Below are 23814 nucleotides of genomic sequence, written 5' to 3' on the forward strand. Positions count from 1 at the left end.
TAAGACTGCAGAACCCGATGCAAAAACACTGTAAAATGTGGAACTGGAGTGCCACGTCCAATTTCGTTGTCACAATATATCCCATGTTGTAACAATGAAAATAAAGGTATATTCTATTCTATTCTAAATTCTGAAGTAGCGAAAATGTGAAAAGTAAACTGTGCTGTATCGATGGATCACTAACATAGCATTTGTACACCTATTAATTTAATATCAATGGGCCTCGTTTTTAAAAATTGGACTCCAACACAATACAGCTCTCAATAAGCTTTTCAAACACACACACACACATTAATACACACATTGCGCATTACAGATAATATGGTATGAACTTTTTAAAATTGTTGCACCAAAAATTTACAGCCTTTTCAATCACTAGCTCAGGGATTGCCAACCCGGTCCTCGAGACCTTCATGCCCTGCACGTTTTCTGAGTGTTTCTGCTCCGAAACCCGTGATTCGAAAATGCTAAGATCAACATCAAGCCTCTGCACAACTTGCAAACAAGTTTATAATTTGTATGACCCAAGTTTGAGAAGAGAAGCCTCTAAAACATGCAGGGCATGTGACTCTTAAGGACATGGTGTGCCACCTATGCTCTAGCCGAAGTGGGCTAAATTGTCCGCCACCCTCTCGCTCTTCTGTTTTCTAGAGGCTGCTAAAGCTGGTCAGCAGTCTGCTATTGGGGGCCTGGTGGTGGACACCCCTCCACACGCGGTGCTCGGCAATGCCATGGGCACAGGGGCGGCAGTGTTAAATGCTGTTCCGCCTCCGTACCAGCCTGTCAGCGTGCGGCATCTGGACTCCCAATCCAGCACAGAGGAATCCCAAGATTACTTGCTGCTGCTCAACTGTAAAAGCAAAAAGCCTGATACCAACAGGTAAGACATCAAAGGTCTCCTCCACACATAGCTTCCTGTCCTTCCACTTTTCTTTGTCACTGGTGCACCTCGTATAGCTCGATGCCGATTCACTTATCTCTGGAGGAAAACAAGGAGTATTTGCTCCTGGAGGAGTGCGAGAGCAGGACTCTTCCGCTGCAGGCTAGTTTGTGAGTGGCCGGCCATTGAGTTTGAATGTCCCTGCATTGTGTGCAGTGTCTGTCCCACTCAAAACTAAAGCATATTCTCATAGCTTCCAGAAAACGTTTACCGTATATTCCGGACTATAGAGTGCAACTGATAATCAAGGACAATCCAGAGAATCCCACCGTGTAAAATATTTACTCCAAAACACACGCTAAGTCCTCATAAATGATTTCTGCTGCCTCTTGTAATTGATTCATCTCGCCACATTAGTTTCGTTTTCAAAAAACAGACTCGTGAAATTATTCCCAATATGGTAGTTAGCCCTCCCCTTTCGATTGACACCTTTTCCATGATGAATGTCTGTTCATGCTAGTTTTATTCGTGAACAAAGAGCGAAGGTACATTAAACTTGCGTATTCCACCTGCCTCACGCTTACCTTTACTGCTCGGGCGCCATTGCCGGGCGTAAGAAATGATGCATAAATTAGCCGCTTCTTTGCATAAGCTGCAGGGTTTAAAGCTTGTGACATAAGTTGCGGCCTTATAGTCTGGAATTTACGGTAATTTGTATTTGGATTGAAGCATTGTTGATGGAGTTTCCAATCAAACCTTTACATGCATGTTTTCAAATTTAAGTTACACTTTATTAGTGTGGAAAACATGAACTTTATCTCAAGTTGGACAGTAATTATCTATTCAGTTATCGATTGATGTCGTCCTCATGAACTTCCAATATGTCATTGGGCCTTGTTGGGCTCTCGTGGTTTGCTCAATTAATTGTATCGCATCCCATCCTATTTCATGAATTAACGTGGAAAAATGAGAAGTAGGGGATTAAAACTTTAAATGTATATCATGATCAAAAACCATGCAATCATTTCTAAATGAACTGACAGATGACTGTTATGTTGTAAGATATAATAAATTAGCGTCCAAAGTTATTTTGGGTATAGTTCTATGGCCTCACGCTATCATTCTGTTAATCTTTTTAGCCGATGTGTTAGTTTTTTGATGGGGTGTTGGATGCAACGTGACTTAGAGAAATTCCCAAATTCTAAAACTATAATCGCTGTCCGTTTTTCAACGGGACGCGTCGTTTGTTTTGCTTCTCGTAGTCATCCGGTGACATCACAGCTCTAGGGGACATGAAGTCTAACTTTCTAATTATTGTTTCCTTGAGATCAACTGCGTGTGTAATATTTTGGAACAAATCTGCATGATTGTAGGGAGAAACACTATATGTTTTGTGCCAAGTTGAAAAAAGAGGGTAATTTATAATCCCTTTAAAATAAAAAAAGAAATGTGAAAAGTACACACCTAAAAATAGACTAATTTGCATCCCACTGTAACCTTATGGAACAAAAACGCCATGAATTACTACATAATTTACATTTACACCTGTACTCATGTGCAGACATTTAAGGACACCTATACTGCATTGTGATTTTTAAGCCTTTTTAACAATGAACTATAGGAATTGATTTGATTATATCTTACATTTGATCCAACGTTGAGATATTTTCTCTCCCATGCATAGTAACCAGTCCCATTCTGCACTGCACTCGCGGTGTGTTCAATGACTCGGAACTCTCTAAAGTTAGAAGAAAAGGCTCTAGCCTCTAAATTTGTTGTTGGCCAGTTATGTTTCAGATGTGTGATATCTAAGTAGATTTTTACATCCGTGTTTTCAAAATAAGCTTAATTTGATGAATACTAATTGTATCACTACATGACTAAGAAAACAGACTTGTGAAGGGTCCCCTTGGTTGCACTTATCCGTTTTCACGAGATTAGAGGGGCACTGGTTGGAGCGAAGGAATGTGCTTGAATTCTCAGACGGGTGATTAAAGCAAAATACCACGTTGCCTGTGTTTTTCGTGAGGAATTTGCATTTTAAAACTGCTCTAAATGGATGATTTCCACATAAGTCTCGTTTAACCTCATATCTGAGCTTCCTGTTTTTGATGTACATCCATATCCACGCATGTGGAGGCCAGGTTTTACTCGGTTAAGGTAGGTTGATGTGGTAGTAGCCTTTGGTCTGAGATGGTGGTAGTAGCATGCTGCAAATTTTTTTCCAGATGGCCTCATTAAAAATGAAAATCTGCCACGCAAGACAACTATGAGGATGCTCTCTCATTAATACTTTTCATCACTTAACCTGTGTGAAGAATAAGCTCTCCACATGTTCCCTGCAACTTAAAACTCCATCTCCTGTGTTATCATGTCAGAGCCTACACTGAGTGTTCCAAGTCTACTTCCTCGGAGACCGACCTAAACGACAACCTGCCGTCGCACAGAACACCCACATCATCCACTTCGTCGGCCAAGCACTGTTCTCAGAACGGCTTCTTTGGCGGGCACCCAACCCCTGCCTCAGCTTCATCTTTGTACGACTCCCCACCGTCGCGGGGTGCATCACTCCTGAGTGACAACGGCCTTTACCACCTACCCCGCAGCTACTCGCAGGTAGGATGCAAATGGGTGGAAGATTCCATTTCTGGTTGACTTGGTTCTTTTTTAGCTCAATAGTTTGTGTCAGTTTTAATTATTTGATGATAAATCATGTATTTGCAACACTAACAGGTCTCCAAAAGCAGCCTTCTTTTCAATATATGATATCTATATATATGTAAGCATTTGGTCCAGGCAATCAATTATTAATTTCATTATTACTTCCATTTCACACTCAACATTATAAACAAAGACAATCATCTTATGTGCGAAAAAGCTTGGCTTGTTTGCAAATTCCTGATGTTGCAAAAGTACCCTGGGTGCTGCTACATTTCGCTTGCGCAGCAGTTTGATGTGATTATCATTCTGCAATATCTGAGCGGCCTTTACCCAGTTTAACAACTCTTGTCCTTTGCAGTGCACTTAACTGTCAATTTAAACTGTTAAACAAAATTGTGTGTCCTGCAAAACCTAAGTGGCAATGCTAGTAAACAATTAGCATTGTTTTTTAACAATGATGATCTTTAAAATACTTGTAATCTTATTTACGCACAAAGGCTTTAGAAATTTGGAACACATTCAATGAAAAATACCTTAGTTACAGGGGTGGCGAACAAGTTTGACCCCAAGAGCCGAAATTTTAACTGTGCCATGGCAGACAGACACACACAAACACACACAGTTAAAAACATATTATTTCCCATAACACGCTCCTCTCCTTACTATACAGCAAGTATTGTTCTCGTGTTGATTTCAAGGAAAGTGTCCACCCTCAATACACAAAAAAAAACCTAAACATGAAACAAGGCAAAGAGCCACAGTATATAGAAAATATGATGAGGCAAAGAGCCGCATTCTTATTGGCCAAGAGCCACATGCGGCTCTAGAGCCACGTGTTCGCCACCCATGCCCTAGTATAATAACATTGTTGTAAAAGGATAGTGGGATGTTTGGACGCGTTCTAAGAGATGGACAGGGCACCTGTATGATGCAGCAGGGGTAAACCAGTGAAAGCTGTCGGGCCCTGCTGTTTAACAGAAGAGTATGTTTTATCACCCTGACCCTTAGTGATAGGCCGCTTTCTTGTGTCCCGTTTCATCTAGATGGACGAAAGCATGACCAACTTGGGTGCCGAGGTGCTTAACTTGTTTGGGTCTTTTTTTTGTATGTGTTTGTCTTGCTGTCGGTCACCCCTCTCGAGGTATATGACCAGGGTAGATAGATAGATAGATAGATAGATAGATAGATAATAACATTCTACAGTATCTTATCCTTATTTTTCACGTATATTAATAACCCCAATATCAACATTTTCTTTTATAACGTATGCTTGTTCTCTAAAGTCATTTGAAGTTGATTAGCCTACAGGCAGGTGTGGTACCAGAACGTCAATCTTGTACTGTGATGCAAACGAAAGTGTAGCTGTTGCAGGATGAAAATGCAGTAGGCTACTATCTTAGATTTACAAGGTCATTTTGTAGCTCACAGAATAATACTGTATAGTGCTTGAAAATATATGGTTGTAAGGAGAATGATAAGAAATAAGGTAATGTTATTTTATTATATAGTGATTTTTGTAAGCAAATAATTTGTCCTACCGCATTTTTCAGACTGTAAGGCGCAACTACGTCCCCAAATTTGCCAGACATTTAAAAGTGCACCTTATAACCGGGTGCGCCTTATATACTGCACCACAAATTGTTGGTGGCTAAAATTTGAAATGCACAAATAAATACTTTGTGTTCGTTACTAAACGAGGTTTAGCGGTATTCTATCGTATTTTTAAGACGATTGATAAATTGAATAACATCGCTGATCAAATTGCAGTAAATTGTATGCAACTGGAATCGAACCGGGCAGTGAGAGCCCTGACAATTGACCACTAGACCACCGATGATAAGGCATAAGATTTGATCTCATTATCAGCCTCCTTTGCCAGGAACGAATGTTAGAGAATGGAGAAAACAGGAGACCAAAAGATAAATAAATGCAATCTTTGATTTATTATGAGATACACCAAAGAGTTGTTTCTCTTTTTTTTTGCGTTTGTTTACCGGTATATCTTTCAGGACAACTTTGTTTTTTCCATGATCTAATTTTCGTTTCTGGCACCTTGAGTAGAATAGTGTGTAAATTATATCAAATCTAATGCTTTTTCATATGTCATCTGTATAACTGATGGTCTAATGGTTAGGTTATGGCCCTTTCACTGCTGTGACCTGGGTTTGATTCCAGGTGCACACAGTGCATTACAAATTTGGTCAGCTCGAATATATACCGTATATACTGTAAGTGCAAGAGAGGGGCCCTTACTGTCTTATAATTCCATGCGCCTTACAGTCCAGTGTGCCTTATACAGTGGAACCTGGGTTCTCAACCATAATCCTTTCCAGAACCCTGTTCGAAAACTGATTTGTTCGATCACGGAAATCATTTTTCCCATTAAAAATAATGTAAATCGTTTTAATCCGTTCCAACACTCTGAATGTTTACCATGAATGTTTAACGTAAACATAAAGCTAACCCATGCCAATCGTACGTTCGCGTTGTCGTAATCTTCCATACGAAAGATTACGCTAACATGAACGTGTTAAAATAAAAAAAATCAGGTAGTTTACAAGTCATTTAGCACCCGGGTCTCCACAACAAGTGGTGAGCGGTTCATTGGAAAGGGGGCTCGGTTCCAACACCCTCAATGTTGGGCTCTGAATGTTTAACGTAAACTTAAAGCTAACCCAGGCTAATCGTACGTTTGCGTTATCGTAATCTTATGAATAGGATTTCTTACCTTTGTGGTGGTCATCAGAAGGCGCTCGCACACCTCCTTCATATTTGGCTATTATTTTTTAATTAAATGCAATAGTTGTACGCACTACTTTTCTTTTTTCACCTGTAGCAACTTTGCTGCTTGCACCGACTTTCTTCGGAGGCATAATAAGGGGCTAAAACACCCGTACGCCGCTCAGCATCTCACCCTAGTGTACGCACCCACGCATTACCGGCGTTCGAACTCCGATTTTTTGACCGAAATTTTTGGTCGGACCCCGATTTGTTCCAACTGAGAGGCGTTCGAAAACCAAGGTTCCACTGTATATGAAAAACTATATGAGAAAAGGCTTTTTTTGTCTCACAAATGCGTAATCATTACATAATTGATTAAACTTAAACATTAATGTTCTCAGGACACCGTCCTTCTTCCCAAATCGGCCTCCTCCCCCACGACCCACCCAGACCTCAGCGGCGAAGGGTCCGAACTGTACGTCTTCAACACGCCCTCTAGAAAGGCCTCCATGGAGACGCAAATGCGCAACCTTTCCATCAGCTACGACATCCCGCCGACGCCAGGGGCAAACTCCACCTACCAGGTCCCTCGCACCTTGTCCTCGTCAGAGGGCGGCGGGGACACCGTACCTCCCCCAAGGCCTCCCAAGCCCACTTCCGGACCCCCGCCACCCCCTGCCGAGCGCTCCCCCACAGACACTTACTTCGTGCCTCGTTCGGCCTCAGAGACTGACGGAAACTACTGTGTGCCGACAAGCGCTGGGAATAAAGCTTTACGCAGCAACACTATCGGAACTGTCGACTGTTTACGCCTACGCAAAGGTTTGTATTGTGGGTTATTATTTTTTGGGGAACATATCATGCTCATACCATTACTGCTTAAGTCTTTTTTTTTAAAGCCCCAGTGTATAATATATGACCACTAGATGACACTTTATGGTTTTGGTGCGAGCAAGAACCAGTGCCACGAAGCATAGCATGGAGGCCGGATGCTACACAAACATGTTGGCGACCTAAGTGTGGATTCCACTGTGTAAAGGAAATACACAATTCCCAACCTATGATTTTTTTTTTAATATAAAAAATGATAATTGGTATGATAGGTGATGTATTTTTGCCCAGTATTCAAATCGATGTTTTTTTCTTTTTTTTTACTGAATCAAAGTTATTTTGTACCACTAGAAGGCACTACATATTACATCCTAATGTATTATACTATTATATAATATTACCTCCTAATGTTTGTACTTTATTGCTTTTAGGTGTGTTTGCTTACGATGTTTCCAATTTTACGATTGTTACTTTTTTCCTGACTTATTGCTGGCCTATAATTCCTTTGAATTTCCAAAGTTGTGACACAGTCTTTATCCAAATTTTTCTAAATTTACGTCATGAATGCAATGACAATAGTAGTGTATATCTGGAATAAAAGGCCCATCAGGAGGACCTGAATTAGCTAGAAATTTGAACGGGTGTCTTATAATCCGGTGCGCCATAAATGCCAACAAAATTGAAAATGTGTTACAATTTTTGTGCAATTATTGATCAGTTGATACATTTTAATCACTCGCAAGTCCATAACATTGGTGGCAATAAGGATCAAACCAGCTAGCAATGGTAAAGGCCCTGAATCCCAGTCGCTAGGGATATGGATGGTTGCTCACAATAATATTGGATGCATTGGGAATCAAACCCTAATTCAATCACATCCACTACACAGATAAAAGTGAGATATAAAAAGGCATTAGGTCATATCTCATTTTCACATTATTTTTAGACACTGACAAATGAGAGAACAGAAAGTGTTTAATAATCGGAATGAAATCAAATCGGAGATCTGATCTCCCCCTATGTCCCGGCCCGAAGCCTTCGTTCCGAGAGCCAAGAAGTGTTCCGCTGGTTCGAGAGCGTTCTCCATCCGGGCACCGGTGTTGTGGAATGCTCTTCCCCCTGAGATCCGATCTGCAACCTCGGTGGAAATGTTTAAATCTAGGCTTAAAACTCACTTCTACTCTATAGCATACGGATAACCTAAACTTCTTATATGTAATAACTTGTGAAGCCCTTAGAGACTAATTGTGATTAAGGGCCATACAAATAAAAATGACTTGACTTGACTTGAGTCTTTTTCTCAACTCAACTAAGTATTGTTAGTGACAAACGTCTTAAGGACGTGCAGCCATGCGTTTGTTTGTCTTTTAGGACAACCACATTACTTCCTATGATGCCTTTCTCTTCATTCAGTTTAGAATTTCGAGTCAGCTGTACCACAGAACTGTCTGACAATATTCTTGTGGCCCAATAATCGCACCAAAATTTAGTACGGTGACGAAAAATAGTGTGATGTTAAGATGAAACAAAATGGCTTTTCATGTGTCGCCTGCATCCCTAGCTTACAGTAGTTTTAATACCGTGCGCCCTATAGTTAGGTGCGCCTTATGAGTGAAAAAAATATCACAAAAGACAATTCTTTTGGAAGTGTGCCTTATAGTGCGTAAAATACAGTACTTAACAGGCGACGTTTGCCTCATCCCTAACACTTCCCCACCCTCTTAAGGTCTTCTTCCACCACCTCCTCCTCCTCCAAGTAGTGATAAATGTCAAGAGTGTTGTTGGTGGCGTATGATCTCTCTGAAATAGCAACTTGCGTCAGCTGTGTAGGAAGGGGGTCACTTTTAATCTGCCCTTTACTGCTTGGGTAATAATTACGATTAGTAGTAGAATTAATCATATAAGTGATTTAGTATGCATTTGTTTATTTATTTATTCTCTTATTTTATCCAGATTTCGGTTCCCAAGACTGCTACGACATTCCGAGATCGTTCCCGTCAGACAAGAGCTGCTCCTTCGACTTCAACGAAAGTTTCAACAGCTACTTTGTGAGTTGACGGGGATTTATGTACACTGGGTAAATGCTGGATGAATAAGGCAAAACTCACTTGTAATTCCTGTTAGATGGAGAACCTTTGTTGTAAAAATGTAACATACGATCAATCTGCAATAGCCACTACATTAACTTTTATTGGAAGAAGACTATTTTCTATGCTCTCGTACCTACAATTGATCCTTTTCCAGTTTAGCCTCACATTTTATTGTAATGTTTCATTTCAGTTCTTGTTAAATTGAACTTGGTTTGTTTGAAAGTATAATGTTAGAGTAAAACAACATTTCTATATATACTGGATCGAATCACTTTTGATTTTAGTTGCTTTTGCTTTGCGCGTACCAAATCGGCTTTTAACTTAACTGGATTTAGACGATACAGAAAAAAATTTGCATGGATTAAATTTGATCTCCGAGCCATACGTACTAATAAAAAGAGCCAAACCCCTTTTATAACATAAGAACTGCTTTTCTTTTCCAGAAAAATAAAGGCATGGTTCCTGTGGCTAGCCAGTCCACAGAGGAGATGGACCAGAACTACGTCCCCATGAGCGCCAATTCCCCGTCCCACCACCACTCGGGCAGCCTGTCGGAGCCTACCCACGAGACCAACTACGTTCCCATGACGCCAAGCACCATCGAGTTTTCCTCGCTTGGCAAGCAAGTGCCACCTCCAGCTCACATGGGTTTTCGTTCAAGTCCCAAGACACCGCCACGAAGGCCCATGCCGAGCGATTGTCAGCCGCCGCCCGTGGACCGAAACCTTAAACCGGATCGCAAAGGTAGGTTCTTGCTTCATAACCAGTCTTGCTGAGATTGTGGTACCTTTAAGAGCCAACGGGTCTTTATTTAGATATGTGTTCAATTTTATAACGGTAAAAAAACAAACAAAACTTCACTAGAAACACTCGTAACCTCTTTGACTAATTAACATGTAAACCAATATGGCGACTAGTTTGCTTGGGTGCCGGTGTTCCTCACATGACGTCGCAGCTGAGACAGGCTGTCTTCAAAATGTATTATCTCAAAAAATAATTGTAATATACAGAGGAAATTTATATAGATTTTATGTAAAAACCACATACTTTTTCTCTTTCTTTTAATGTTAAAGAATTATGCTTTCATGTAGAGCAGGGGTCACCAATGTGATGACCGCAGATGTGTTCTGAAAATAGTTCACCAGTGATGGTTCATTGTGATTTTCTAAGAAAATTTATGTTTAAGATCAATCTCTCAGTGCTTTTATACAAGGCACCTTTTTTAGAGCTTATTTTAAGACTTTTAGTAAATACAACCTGGTAATTTAACATACTATCTGCATCTGTGAATTTCCCTTAGGGGATGAATAAAGTATCTATCTATCTATCTATCTATCTATCTATCTATCTATCTATCTATCTATCTATCTATCTATCTATCTAGTAATAACTTTCTCAATCAAACATTGCGCTAATCAGTAACAAGTAAGTAGCTCTCAGCTTCAAAGTGGTTGGTGATCCCTGATGTAGATATTAAAATATTCTTTAGACAAGAAAAATGTGCTTTAACCATTCACAAGTCATTTAAAAACAAAATTAAAGGTGTAAAATGTGCCAAATTTCCAATTTTTGACATCATTGTCTTATACATTTCAAATGTCACCATCCGGTGTTATTTTAAATTGACCCTTTACATCAGCATTTTTGTTTAGTTTTTAATTCTACTTTCATTTTGGGATACTTTTTGAAAGGTAACTTAAGATTTCTGTCTATACTTGATGAGTTACCATATTTATTCGTATATAACAGCGTGCGTTATATTGTGTATAATGAGCAACCCTAATTTTTAAAATAAAAATCTTTATACAATTTTGACACATTTTTTCTCCTCAATCCAAGCACTGTAAGTGAGAAACTTTGAATATGCGCGGCCTTAATAAAATACTTTATAGACAACATCTACCAGGGGTCGGGAACCTTTTTGTATGTCATTTATATCACTGGTGTCTAGTGGTTAGGATTTGGCGCTCTCATCGGCGCGACCCGAATTCGATTCCCGTTGCATCTAATGTTTTGAAACTGTGATCAGCGTCGATCATTGCACCAATACGTTAGTTAATACACTACCGTTAAACCTTGTGTATTACACCCACCCAAACTTTGAGTTATTTTTAGGTAAAAAAAAGCGAGTTAAACATGAATAAATACAATATTTCTATACACACAATAAACAATGAGCATTTTCAAAATATGACCCAGTTGGCAGGAGCTTGAAGGTACCCTGCACATTTTTGGTGGGATGCTCGCAGGGTTATTATTGTGTGCCGGAACGATCAATGTCACGGGCAATAACCTGTTTTTGTGTCTGCTTCGGTGTCTGTTCTTATTGTTGTGAGTCAGAGGTAAGATCGGGCCTAAACAATTCAGCCTGACCCGACCCGAGTCGCAGTTATTTAAACCCGCAACTAAATAAAAGGGCACCCGAAAAGAAAATCAAATTCTGCAGATTAAAAGCAGAAATAGTGAAATATTTGGCCAAAAAGCGGAAAGAGTTTGTAAAGCTTGCAAACTATTGGCAAGAAGCAGAAATGACGTGAGGGAGGTGGAGGGAGGAAGCCGCACGTCTTCTACCCCAACACTGAGGAGGAAAGTTTCTTTGGATTTAGTGATCTTAAGTTAAACTGATAGTTTGGTAAGTATTTTCTTTATCCGGGGTGGCATTGGGTCAGGAGGTAAAGTGCTCGTCTTGGGATCAAGAGGTCGCAGGTTTGATTCCCGGCTCCTCTGAGTTATATGTCGAAGTGTCCTTGGGCAAGACACTGAATCCCTAACGCCCCGATAGCAGGTAGTTGCCTTGTATAGCTGACACTGCTATTGGCTATATATATGCTATCTGCTATATAAATGCAGAACATTTAAATGCAGAACATCTAAATAATTACTTGAGTAAAAGTAAGTGCACGCTGTGTAGAACCTCCACAAAGGAGAAAAAGGCAAGAGAGAGAAGCCCGACCGGCCCGACGTAATAAGTGACATTTTAAGTCTGAACCGAATTTGGGCTGGGGTCGGGCCCGGGGCCAAGATCTTACCTGTAGTCAGCACCAACTTGCTCATCTGGGAGCATCACTTGAATTAATTTTGATGTTTGTGACATTATTTCCAAGCAAAGATTTGCTGTTCTAAACTCATCCTGAACCTGTTGCCCTACAGTTTTGGCAGAAAGAGTGTGGTGGTGGTGCAGTGTCACTGATATTCCCCCCTCCGTTACAAGGGGTGGTATGACCCCAGAGTGGTCAGCTTCTAGCGCCTTTGTTTCCCGTGCCTGAATAGAGCTCTTTGGTGAGAGTGCTCAGAGGAAGAGTTGCCATTTGAGCCTGAGTAGCAGGGGGGTCAATGAGGACATTGAGATTTAACTCAACTATGGAAAACAGAATGAAGGAATCTGATTCGTCAAGTCAAAACCGTTGATATTCATTTGACTGTAGTGTCCGCACACTAAAAGCACATATATTGTTGGAGGGATGCATGGTAGAATCACACGTTAATTTGTCTAAAGTACAACAAACACATAATAGGATTTTCTTAATATCCATCTTTGAGTATTGCATGCGTGAATGCATGCATGCATTACCTACAATTACATCCATGCTATAATAATACTTTTTGGGTTTAATTTTAAAATATAATATATAATATATAAATATATATAATAATATAAATATAAATATATATAAATATAAAATAACTTATCGATGGCGACTGTCACAGGTGCAGCAGCTAAGGGCTCTACAGCTAGTTTTTTTATTCCTTACCCTTTTCTTATAATTTTCCCAATATATAAATATAAATATTAAATATGAATATAAAATAACTATTATCGATGGCGACTGTCACAGGTGCAGCAGCTAAGGGCTTTACAGCTAGTTTTTTTTAATTTCTTACCCTTTTCTTAAAATTTTCCCAATGCACTATTTTTCATTACACTATTGCTATGATGCACTTATACCTTGGGCCAGTCTCCAAGCATTATCCTGTCATTCTTTTCTCCTGGAGTACCATGTTATCGCTTAACAACATAGTGAACATTGCTTATCAATGGCTATAAAGGCAATTCTAATTCTGATAAAGAAAAAAAAACAAATTTCTCACAATGATGCAACTTGTTTCTTGCATTTTTTCGCTTATACTCTTCAAAAATGACTTCTGTTTTATATACAGAAATTTTGCATTATTTTTCTCAATACATTTGATGTAACCGTATTTTCATGTTCATATTACATTTTTCCACAATATGTAAGCTTTGTTGTCATCTTATTTTTGTTCACCCCCCCAAACAAACTCAAAAATTACAGCCCATTCAGTCTGCCCAAAGTATTTAAGGAATTTAGTTTTGAGTGAGTTCTTCAAAACATGGTGGGCAGTCAGCATCACCGTGTCCGTGTCAGTGTTTTTTTTTTCCTTCCTGCAAAACGCCTTTCGAGAACTCACCGTGCTTTTGCACAGCTCGTCATGCATGCACAGCTGTGATGTCAGTCTTTGTGTGGGATGCCGCCGGGTGCATGTTTCTTGGTGGGAGCATGGCTCTCGTGTTGTCATGGTGGTCAGGAAGCGACGTGGGCATCGGGCAGCTTTGCATGGCAGGGGAGTTGGCAGTGATGGGATTTGAAATGATTACGTCTTTTTTTGCCAATCAGGTCAGAGTCCAAAAGTAATAAGAGCAAAGGGGGTCGGTTTAGAGCGAACCGACTCTCAAACTGTAGGGGAGTTCCCGAGGGGACGACGCAAGGGTAGGTACTCTTCACTGTAACCAAAAAGTTTTCCTGTAGTGTCTTCTTCTTGTCTTTTTTGCATGTTTTCAATAGTGTGGGTCATGTCAATTGTCATTTATGGGGCTTCTACAGAGAGTGGAAGTCTTGTCTCAAGAAAGTCTCTGTGTGTTTGGGTTTTATGTCTCTCTATTAACATTTACCCACAGGTATTTACATTTCTTGTCTAATTAGTACTTCTTCTTTTCTTGGTTGTTGACTTTTGGTGGTATACTACATTCAACCACGCACTTCTATTTGACAAATACAGACACAACACAAAAGTACAAACTGATTCTTGGCACAAGCTAAAGTATCAGTGTTTTCTTTAGAATCTTGTAGTATGACCACTTTTCAATGCCGCTACGGTATCAATATCAGATATCTGTGCCAATACCCGCCTTATTTTAATAATAAATGGAATGAATAATAAATATATATATATATATATATATATATATATATATATATATATATATATATATCACAGCCATATCCCCCTAGTGGGAGGTGGCTAGAGTCATCTCTGACTCTTTTTTTGGGAGATTGATTCAGAGGAGGGGATTCCCAGCCCCCTCGCTCAACCCAACTGAGGTGTTGGGAGTCATTAGGTGACCAAACCCCCCAATTCCAACCCCTAATGCTGAACGCCAAGCAGGGAGGCAACGGGTACCAATGTTTGAGTCTTAGGTATGACTCGGCCGAGGTTTGAACCACAACCTCCCAGTCTCGGGGCGGGCGCCATACCCCCAAGGCCACCGAGCTAATAATAAATAAATACAATTAATTAACTGTCTGATTTTGGGCCATTTTAAGGGTAAAATATTGATTTATTTGTGATGTAATGAAATTCTGTATCGGTTAGGGTGGTCCTTATTTTTCGACTTTTAAAATTTCATGCTCTGACCCCTTGAATATGTTCCAATATATACAAAACGTGATTAGGCAAAGTTTCATCAAAATCAAAGGATATTTAGAGGTCGCTCAAGGCCTCTGAAATTTTGGTATGAAAAATAAGGATTTTTCGCACATTATATCAGACCTAGTGTACAAAGTTACTTGTAACTTTTCTTGTGTTACAATTATAAGCAATGGACTGAAATTGGATGTTCTAAAACGCCGTACACATAGGGTTAAGATTTCCGTTTTTTCTCGAAAATTGCCAACATTTTACCATTTTGGGAAATTTCAAAGTCGTTGAGCTACCTCTAAATATTATCCAAATTGTTCAAAATTGCACACAGTGTGTTTTTATCGATATAAGAACATATGCGGGGGGTCAGAGCCCAATATTTCAAAAAAAAATTTTTCGACCCCCATTAAGGACCACCCTAGTATCGGTGTCTGCTATTGGTACCTGACTTTTGAAGCGTTTTAGTTCGGTATTGGTTCTAAAAAATGGTATCAATAGCTAATTTTAAGTCGTAAAAATAATGCTGCTGATTTTAAGGATTACTTTTCTCATGTTACTAGAAAAAATATGTTTAAAATGTATTAAAAGAAGAAATATGAACCGAAATTCCTGCAAATGGGGAAACATTAGTATATCTATTTTGGGGGTTTTGCATTAAAACAGACACATCAGATACAATGAGATACGATAAACATTATTTAAGATTCGGCTCATTTTTGTCTAGGTTCAAAGATAAAAATTTTATAGTGTAGATTCAATTGACTCTGTATTGGCCCTCCAATAGCGATGACACATTTTCTTGGGCTGCCCATGATAGCTGAAAGTAGAAACCTTTTAATTTTTTTTCTTTACAATTATTATAAAGTTAAACACTACTCACAGTAGAAAGAGAATTGGAATCTTCTTTGTTGCCCTAGAATATACAGAATATTTTACATAGAAATCAAATAATAAGTTATTCGACCTCCTGTTTTTAGCAAGCTATTTTACATGTACATATTAAGCTGCAACATTATTGACACACCGGTAGAGAATGAGCAAGAGACTGTGTAGCCAATCAGAATGCAGAACACAGTGCCCGATGCATACCAGCAAATTAGAGAGATTGTAAAAGTGAATTGCTTTATAGTGAGGGTTCACTGCATGAATGAATATATTAATTGTGCATCCCTATAAATAACCCTTGTTGCATATTGAACTGTCATGTGTACCTTAAGGTACAAGGAGTAATTAACATAACTCACATGCTTATGCACATGACAGTTTAGGAACACATGTTTCTTTAAAATATACCACCATTAACCCGCTAACATTTCCTTTACCATACTTTGTATTCAAACAAACTAATCCATCATTTTGTATGAGTGACCTCGTTGTGTATCGCTTCAGGGAAACCCGCCCCGCTGGAGATCAAACCACTGCCTGAATGGGAAGAGCCCTGTACGCCCGTCCGCTCGCCCGTCACTCGTTCCTTCGCTCGGGAGTAAGTGTGCAACCTTTTTCTTGGGTTATACATGCTTTTTTTTTAGGTAATGGTGACTAGAACTAAGGGTGTGTTCACAAAATTTGGACCATTGAAGTCTTGAAGTCACTATAGTCCCCTTGATTTTGTGCAGTTTACAGCACACCAAGAACTGTGAACACATCCTTTTACAAAGTGCTGTAGATGTCACTAAAGTAGACATTAACCTTTCATACATTAATCTAGTTGACTTTAATGTCCATGACCTGGCTCCAATCGGGGATCTATTTCTGTGTCAAATGTTGCTTCGACTATTGCAGTCTTGGGTTTTTGCTTAATAGGTTGCATGTTTGTTTTTTTAGGAGGGGGTGGGTGGGGGTGTCGATTGTTCATGTGTAAACATTGTGAATGCTGCCCAGTCTCTCTAGGTTCCCCATGCCCGCCCGGCCCCCGTCAGTGCATAGCACCGCCTCCAGCACTGACTCCGAGGACAGTGATGAGAATTATGTAGCCATGCTCTCTAATATGAAGAACCAGTCAGACGAACCAGTATGTAACACACAACTATCTGAACAACTGCATATTTAGAATTAAATTCTACTCTGGTTGAGGCTTAGAATTTGAGATGTGGGTTGTTGCTCGACAGTGGTACCTCCAATTTGTTGAGATAAGTCGTTAATATTCTTCATGATAAGATATAAGTATATTTTGTCTTTTGTGTTTGTGTATCTGTATGATTATACACACACACGTCGTTTTATTTTTACACCCCCTATTTAAATGTCTTTATCTTATTAAATATATTATGCATCTTGTTATTGTAAAGCAATTTACACATTATTAATGAAAATGAATGTACTGCATTCCCTCATTTATCCCTGTTAATGGGGTCCGGAGCCTTTCGTGATATGGAAAAATGGCACGCTTCAGCGGCTTAAACCGGGGGGAAAAGGTGCTCAGCCGGCCCCTGCTTTCAGCACCTCCCGACAAAATTGCCTTTTAACGGTCCCTAATCCCAGGAATATGGATTTGGGGATAATAGATCACGCCCGTACGAGTGCATTTCATTCTGTGCGGAAATACAGTTTATGGTGAAATAAGTTCGGCCAAGGCCGACAAAAGTGCGCTCTGCCAGTTCCAGCTCTCAACAAAAATGCTTTTGAGTATAATGGATTGCGGCTGCACAAGTGCATCTCACTTTTGGTGGACTGAACAAAGAGCTGCCAGGCATCAGCTTGCACGTAAAACGTTTCAAAGTTGCGAGAGATTACATTATCATGATAACTAAATATTTGATGTGCTGTTTCAATGGTTATAACTCCAGCTAAAAATCCTGCAACGGGTTTACAGTTAACAAAAAATTGCATAAATAGAATAAGAAATGCATCACGTAAACAAGAAAAACGCAAACGTATGTGGCTTTATCTCTTCATTATTACCAAATTCATATTTCATGCCACATTTTATGCAAACGTTCTTCTTAATCACTTATCAGACCAAAAATAATCATAGATAATTATGTTTTTGGTTAAATGTAATAAAAGTAAGAATACAAACGGTGCCCTTCTTCCAGACGAGATAAGTTCCAGACGATCGTTCGTAAGTTGAATTTGTTCGTAAGTTGCTTCAGTGCTATATTTTGTATGTTTACGGTTTGTATAAGTATGTTTAAGGCTTGGATAAGTAACCTGTATTGTTTTGTACTGAAAAATAAACATTTCATAAAATAATATGCTCTATATAAAGTTAAGTTTAACCTACTTTTTGGAAGATGAGCTTCAAGAGTTAGGCAACCTCCTCCTCCGTGTTAAAAAGTGGCAGAAAAAAAGAGATCCGACCATTTTCTCAACAGCATCTAGCTTCCATATGCCACTTTCATTTCAAATGAAACGGCTTGCCTCTTCTTTAAACTTCACACCAACCATATTGAATGGATGCACGAAACATTAAACAATAAATATGTCGAAGTTCTTAGCGCGCTGGAGATGCAGTATAGAAAACACGAACGAGGAAGAGGAAGCGGATTTCTTCTTCAGGGGGGATGTTGGGTGACCTCTTAAAGCGCCACACGCCGGTAGCGGCGGAAAGAAGCACTACAGTAATGTCCTGTACTCAGAAAAAGGTGCACACAATACAAAATCTAACTTATAACAATGTCCGGATATTTTTCGACCTCCCGAATTTTTTTTTCCCGTATCTACCGTTTTTCCTAAGTCGAATGGTCGTAAGTAGGGGAGCATCTGTACATGAGTACAGTGCTATGGTACTGTACTTATTTTTATATCATAATGTGGATTTTATAAAATATCTTTACAATTAGTTTTCTTTGTAAATAAAATATGAATACCAATTTTCCTATACCATACCCGTTAGCGCCAGCTCGTGCAAATTTCACTTCTTACAATTTTGACAGTTTGCTGTGGTGTTTAAATGTTTGTGAAGCAAAAAGTAACCAGTTATCTGCATTTTTATTTTAAATCTAATAGCAATAATCAAACAAAGATTATCTGAAAATTTAAAAAACATTTTTCTTTTTAGTTGCGTCACAGTACTTGATTTTTACTCACTGTACTGCATTAGAAAGTATAATAGGATGTGTTTTAAAAAATACACTTTATTACCTTTATGAAAACCAGAGGATTTTAAGTTGGACCTTGCCACAAAGAAATATTTTTTATTCTTCGAAAAGCACGCTTATAATGACTCGTTTACTTGTATTTCTCATTTTATTTGTGTTGACCTTGGAGGTACCACTGTATGCTGTTTCGATATATTCAAATTGTACCTACTTTACTGTATGATCAGTACTTAAAACAGTCATTGAAATTGGAGCCTTTAGTCTGTTAGTATGCTGTATAATAGACATTCTCTAAGACAATTTTAGATTCCCTGCTCATCTCCCAAAGCGGTGGACAAATGGACTGGTCGCTCCAGATGGACTCCTCCTTTTTTTTTTTCCTCCGTTGTCTTTTTCGTTCTCTATTTCCATCCTTCTGCTTTTCAGGTTTTCAGTTCCTAGAAGAAATCTTGTGTTTTTACTTTGGAATGTCTTTTAACACCTCTGTGAAGCATTGAGTTAGATGTTCAATTCCTGTTTGATCCCTTTTTTGTTCGCCCTTTTTCCAGCCAACTCACCCACCTTCTTTGCCGCGCCGTAATCCCCTCGAGTTCTTCATTCCTCTGCCTTCATTTGTTTTACCTGCTCTTCTTTTCCCTTCTCCCTGCCGCTTTTTGAGTAGAGAGGAGTCCTTCTACTGCACGGTCCCCATCACCCCCGTAAAGAGGGAGGTGGAGGAACTTGACACCCTGGAGGAGGTGAGCAGGGTTCCCAGGTTGGATTATGTCAGAGACACTTTTGGGTGTTTGTTGGATTTTGCTGTGATTTTTTTTTTTTTAATGGGTGTAAATGCATGTTTGTTGATTAGTTGGATTAGTCACTTAGTCACTTTTACTATCTTAGTAGTAATGACTCCACATTATATGTAGTTTACACTATTAACACAATCAATGACCAATTATGTCAGGTGTTGTCACAATGGCACAAAAATAAAATAAACTATCCAGGTAATAGAAAAACAAAAATAATTTCATTTATCTCATTGGCAACCACCGTTGAACACAATGTCTTTTAATTTTACTTACTTAAAGGGACACTGTAATATTTGACCACAAGCTGTATTGTGTAGTACCAGTGAAAACGAGTGCTACGAAAGAAGAACTGCAGAAACTCAAAAACAACCAAACTGCGCCATTTTTGTTTTAATGTCCCTCCTATATTTTTCCAAAGATTTTGGTTTCTTTGGGGTACCTTTGTAGCAAGGTGGCTCCCTCTAGGTGAACCTCATGATATGTAAAATAAATGCAAACATCCTAAGATTTTTATTGAAAAGCACGTTTGATGATTTGTGTAATTTTGCTTATCAAATCCCAAAACTATTTTTACAATGCATGAAATTTTTTTAACCATTAGAAACCGCTAACAAAAAAAGCATACAGACGCTGCCCTACTTACGAACGAAATGTGTATGTTTAAGGCTTGTATAAGTAACTTGTATTGTTATGTACTAAAAAATAAACATTTGGTAAAATAATATGCTCTATAAAGATAAATAAAGTTAAGTTTAACTTACTTTTGGAAGATAAGCTTCAAGAAGTCCTCTTCAATGGTAGCGTTCCAACCATTTTCTCAACCGCATCAAGCTTTCTTATTCCACTTTCATATCAAAAGAAATGGCTCACCACTTCCTTATACTTTACACCAATCATATTGAATGGATTTACAAGATATTAAACAATGAAAATCTCAAAGTTCTTAGCGCGCTGGAGATACAGTATAGAATGTTTACACACGAATTAGGAAGAGGAAGCAGATTAATTCTTAGGGGTGAATGCTGGGTGACCTCTCACAGCGCCACCACATGCCGGTAGCGGCAGAAAGAAGCCAGTACTGTCCTCTTCTCGGAAAAAGGTGCCCACAATTTAAAATCTAACTTACAGCAATGTCCGGATATTTTTCGACCTCCCGAAAAAAACCGTTCGTATCTACCGTGTTTCGTAAGTCGAATGGTCGTGCTGTTTTTTGTTCTTAAAATAAAATATTTACTACAACAAAATTGATCCTAACTGAAATTCAAGTGCATATAGGTTTAACAGTTTTCATATTTCACATGATGGACTGCACTCATTGAGAATTGTGGAAATTGTTATTGGTCCGACTTTATTAACAACACACACAAACATTTGTGGATAATCCGAAAATACTAAACTGTTGCAAATTATTTGGCATTCATTTCTATTTTTATATTCCACAACAATTAATATGCAGTTCTCGAATTTCCCATCTCAAATTTCTCATTCAAATCGACTTGGTTTGCCATTATGACAGCACCAGACTTTCCCATGACTTTAGCTATCTTATTTATTTCCTCTCGGTAAGACAAGTTTTTTGTGAACTGTAGAGCACAAAGCTGGGCGCACCCATGACGGTGGACGGCGGGAGCAGCCCCATGGTCAAGCCCAAGGGGGACAAGCAGGTGGAGTACTTGGATTTGGACTTGGACTCCGGAAAGTCTACTCCACCTCGGAAGGTAGGCTCAATTGTGAGGGAATGATAAGCAAACTAAACGTTAGAATATCCCGTAGTTTACAGTACACCCACCGGGTATAACAGTAATTTTTTCTGAGGTGGGGATTTCAAAGTGATATTGCCTCATGGGCGGGGAATAGAAACTTTTGGTAATTGGCTAACTTATCTTATTAGTAGTATTAGTTTATTACTCGTAGTCAATGTTCCCTCTAATTTTCCACGGGTCTGAGCGTTCACACAAAGTCGGTGAGCAACGCTTGAAACAACAGTGAGCAACCATAATCCCAAGTGCGGCAAGATAATTAATCATCAAACATGTCCAAAACTTGACATCAAGTTACATTTTGCTGAGTTTCCGGCATTGCAAAATTATTTTTCTCTTTTGATTGAATTGACTCATGTACTATTGCAAAGGTTGTACGGCCTACAAACATCGTTTGTTCTTACAATTCTTTCACAAGATATCCATTTCTTTTTATTTCCTGATATATTTTGTGGCATAATATTAACATTTTTGGGGGCTTATTTAGCCGGTTGTAAGATACAGAACTGTACTTAATCAAATTTTTTAGTGGAAGTACAATGTTGGCAAAAAGATTCACTTGATATAATTGGAAATTATTTGAATGCCACGCAAACTTTTTCTTCTTTTTTCCGTGTTTTTTTCTACTTTTTTTTTAAATTCCTTTAAAAAAATCTCATTGTGTTTATTTTTTCCGAGCTGTTACTTTTTGTTCTCTATTTACTTTTTTCCTACATTTATTTATTTTCTTTTTTTCTGGCTTTTTTCTAAATTTTTCCTTCCTTTTTTTCTCTTCCTCATGTTTCTTTTTTTCTCAGCTTTTCGTTACTTTTTCATTTTGGTATTTTTTTCTTTTTCCTTTAAGTCATTTTGTGTATAATTTTACATAATATTTGGTCATGTTGGGATTAAAGAAGCAAAAACAACCTGAAGAGCCGTTTAGGACCCGAAAGAGCCAGTTCCTTTTAGTGAGCCGAGCCGAAGAAGCCGGTTCCCCGACAAACTCTACTAACTCTACTCAACTTCGTTCTACTTCGACTCGACTTCAAAATACCGCATTTAGGACACAACGTCAGGGGAACCCGTGTATTTTTACCTTCATGCAATGTAACTTTGACTTAAGTTGCTTCCTAATTAGTAATTTTGAGCCCTCATTTTTGTGCGCTGGATAGATTTTCTTGTGCGCTGAGAATGTGCGAGCAGTGCGCAATTGCGCACGTGCGCAGCTTAGAGGGAACACTGCTCATAGTAATAATCATACCTAGTATAATTTTTATGTAGTATGATCAAATAACATTACAAAGATACTGTAATCCTTTGCTATGGAACAGTAAAGTACAGAACATTTCCACCTTGTATAGAAATAACTTTTGAGGAAGTTGAAAATATTTAGTTGGTTGGTGGTTGGATCCACTAGGGTCGTAGGGGTGCCCAGTTCCTGTGGTGTTTCTTGGGCAAGGACAGCCTGGTGGCGGCCATCCCTCTCAACATTCTTTGGCGTATTAATGCCATCTTTTTTAAATGTTCTTGTCCTGACTGGTAAGAAAAGAGGCAGGGTTTGTAGAGGTACCTGAAATCCTTAATGTTTTGTTTTCAAGGCCAGGAAAATGATTGAATTATGGGTGAAGTGTTTGAAAATGCTCGGAATTGTTGCCATGTTTCTCGGCAGTCTGACTTGAGACCACGCAATAAATGAGGATTATCTTTTTTTAAGCGTGTGAAAATGGCTCCGACACTTTTCGGGAATGTAATGGCGAACATATAACCAAAACCACTTCGTCTTGCATTTGTTGGGAATGTAATGCAATTTAAACCATTCTGTCTTTGTATCTGTTGTGAATGTAATCGAACGGTAATGCACACCGTATATAAATCACTTTTGAGCAGGTGACATGTTTATTTTGCCTTTTTCTACTCAAATCGCCCGTATTGAAACTGTTATGCACTCTACCATAAAGCTTATTTCAGCATGATAAGCTTTATGCCATTACATTCCCGAAAAGTTATATAAAAGTGAGATAAAACGAGGTAAAAGTGGTTATAGTAGCTAGGGGATGCAAATCTCGGCAGGGATGCATTTCTCGGCATAACACCGGCTCTAGTGGCTACCAGCTCAGTAGCCTAGATGGTAAGGCGCCCGCTTTGAGACTGGGAGGTTCGGGTTCGCGCCCCGGCCGAGTCATTCCTAAGACTTAAAAAGTGGTCGGCGGCGCCCTCTGTTGGCTGCGGCTGCATCGGCTCGCTACAACGGGTCAGGTGCAATCGACATTTCGTTCTGTGTACATTGTTACACAGAATGACAATACAAGGAAATTATTATTATTATTATTATTGTGATTATGGTGTTGTCATATGAAGCGTCATCGCCCTCTACTGGTATTTAGAAAACTGTCTTTTTGTTTA

At 39.0% G+C, this 23814-nt stretch overlaps 1 protein-coding gene across 7 annotated transcripts in view; it reads left to right on the forward strand.

Annotated features, from left to right (window-relative positions):
- Window positions 1-23814, forward strand: part of gab1 (GRB2-associated binding protein 1) — a 75968-nt gene that overhangs the window by 48950 nt on the left and 3204 nt on the right. For 3 of the 7 annotated variants that reach the window (XM_088341779.1, XM_088341782.1, XM_088341783.1), the window contains 9 exons: window positions 652-880; window positions 3259-3496; window positions 6664-7084; window positions 9047-9141; window positions 9627-9927; window positions 13818-13910; window positions 16231-16324; window positions 16723-16852; window positions 21262-21390. In XM_088341779.1, coding sequence (XP_088197905.1) covers window positions 652-880; window positions 3259-3496; window positions 6664-7084; window positions 9047-9141; window positions 9627-9927; window positions 13818-13910; window positions 16231-16324; window positions 16723-16852; window positions 21262-21390 — 1730 coding nt within the window. Of the gene's footprint in view, window positions 1-651; window positions 881-3258; window positions 3497-6663; window positions 7085-9046; window positions 9142-9626; window positions 9928-13817; window positions 13911-16230; window positions 16325-16722; window positions 16853-19542; window positions 19619-21261; window positions 21391-23814 lie in introns of all 7 variants that reach the window. The other 4 variants (XM_088341780.1, XR_015851104.1, XM_088341784.1 and 1 more) reach the window with 4 other exon arrangements.

The sequence above is a fragment of the Urocampus carinirostris genome, chromosome 8 (assembly GCF_059441175.1).
Source record: "Urocampus carinirostris isolate Australia breed hairy pipefish chromosome 8, RoL_Ucar_1.0, whole genome shotgun sequence".
In the NCBI taxonomy this organism is placed as follows: domain Eukaryota; kingdom Metazoa; phylum Chordata; class Actinopteri; order Syngnathiformes; family Syngnathidae; genus Urocampus; species Urocampus carinirostris.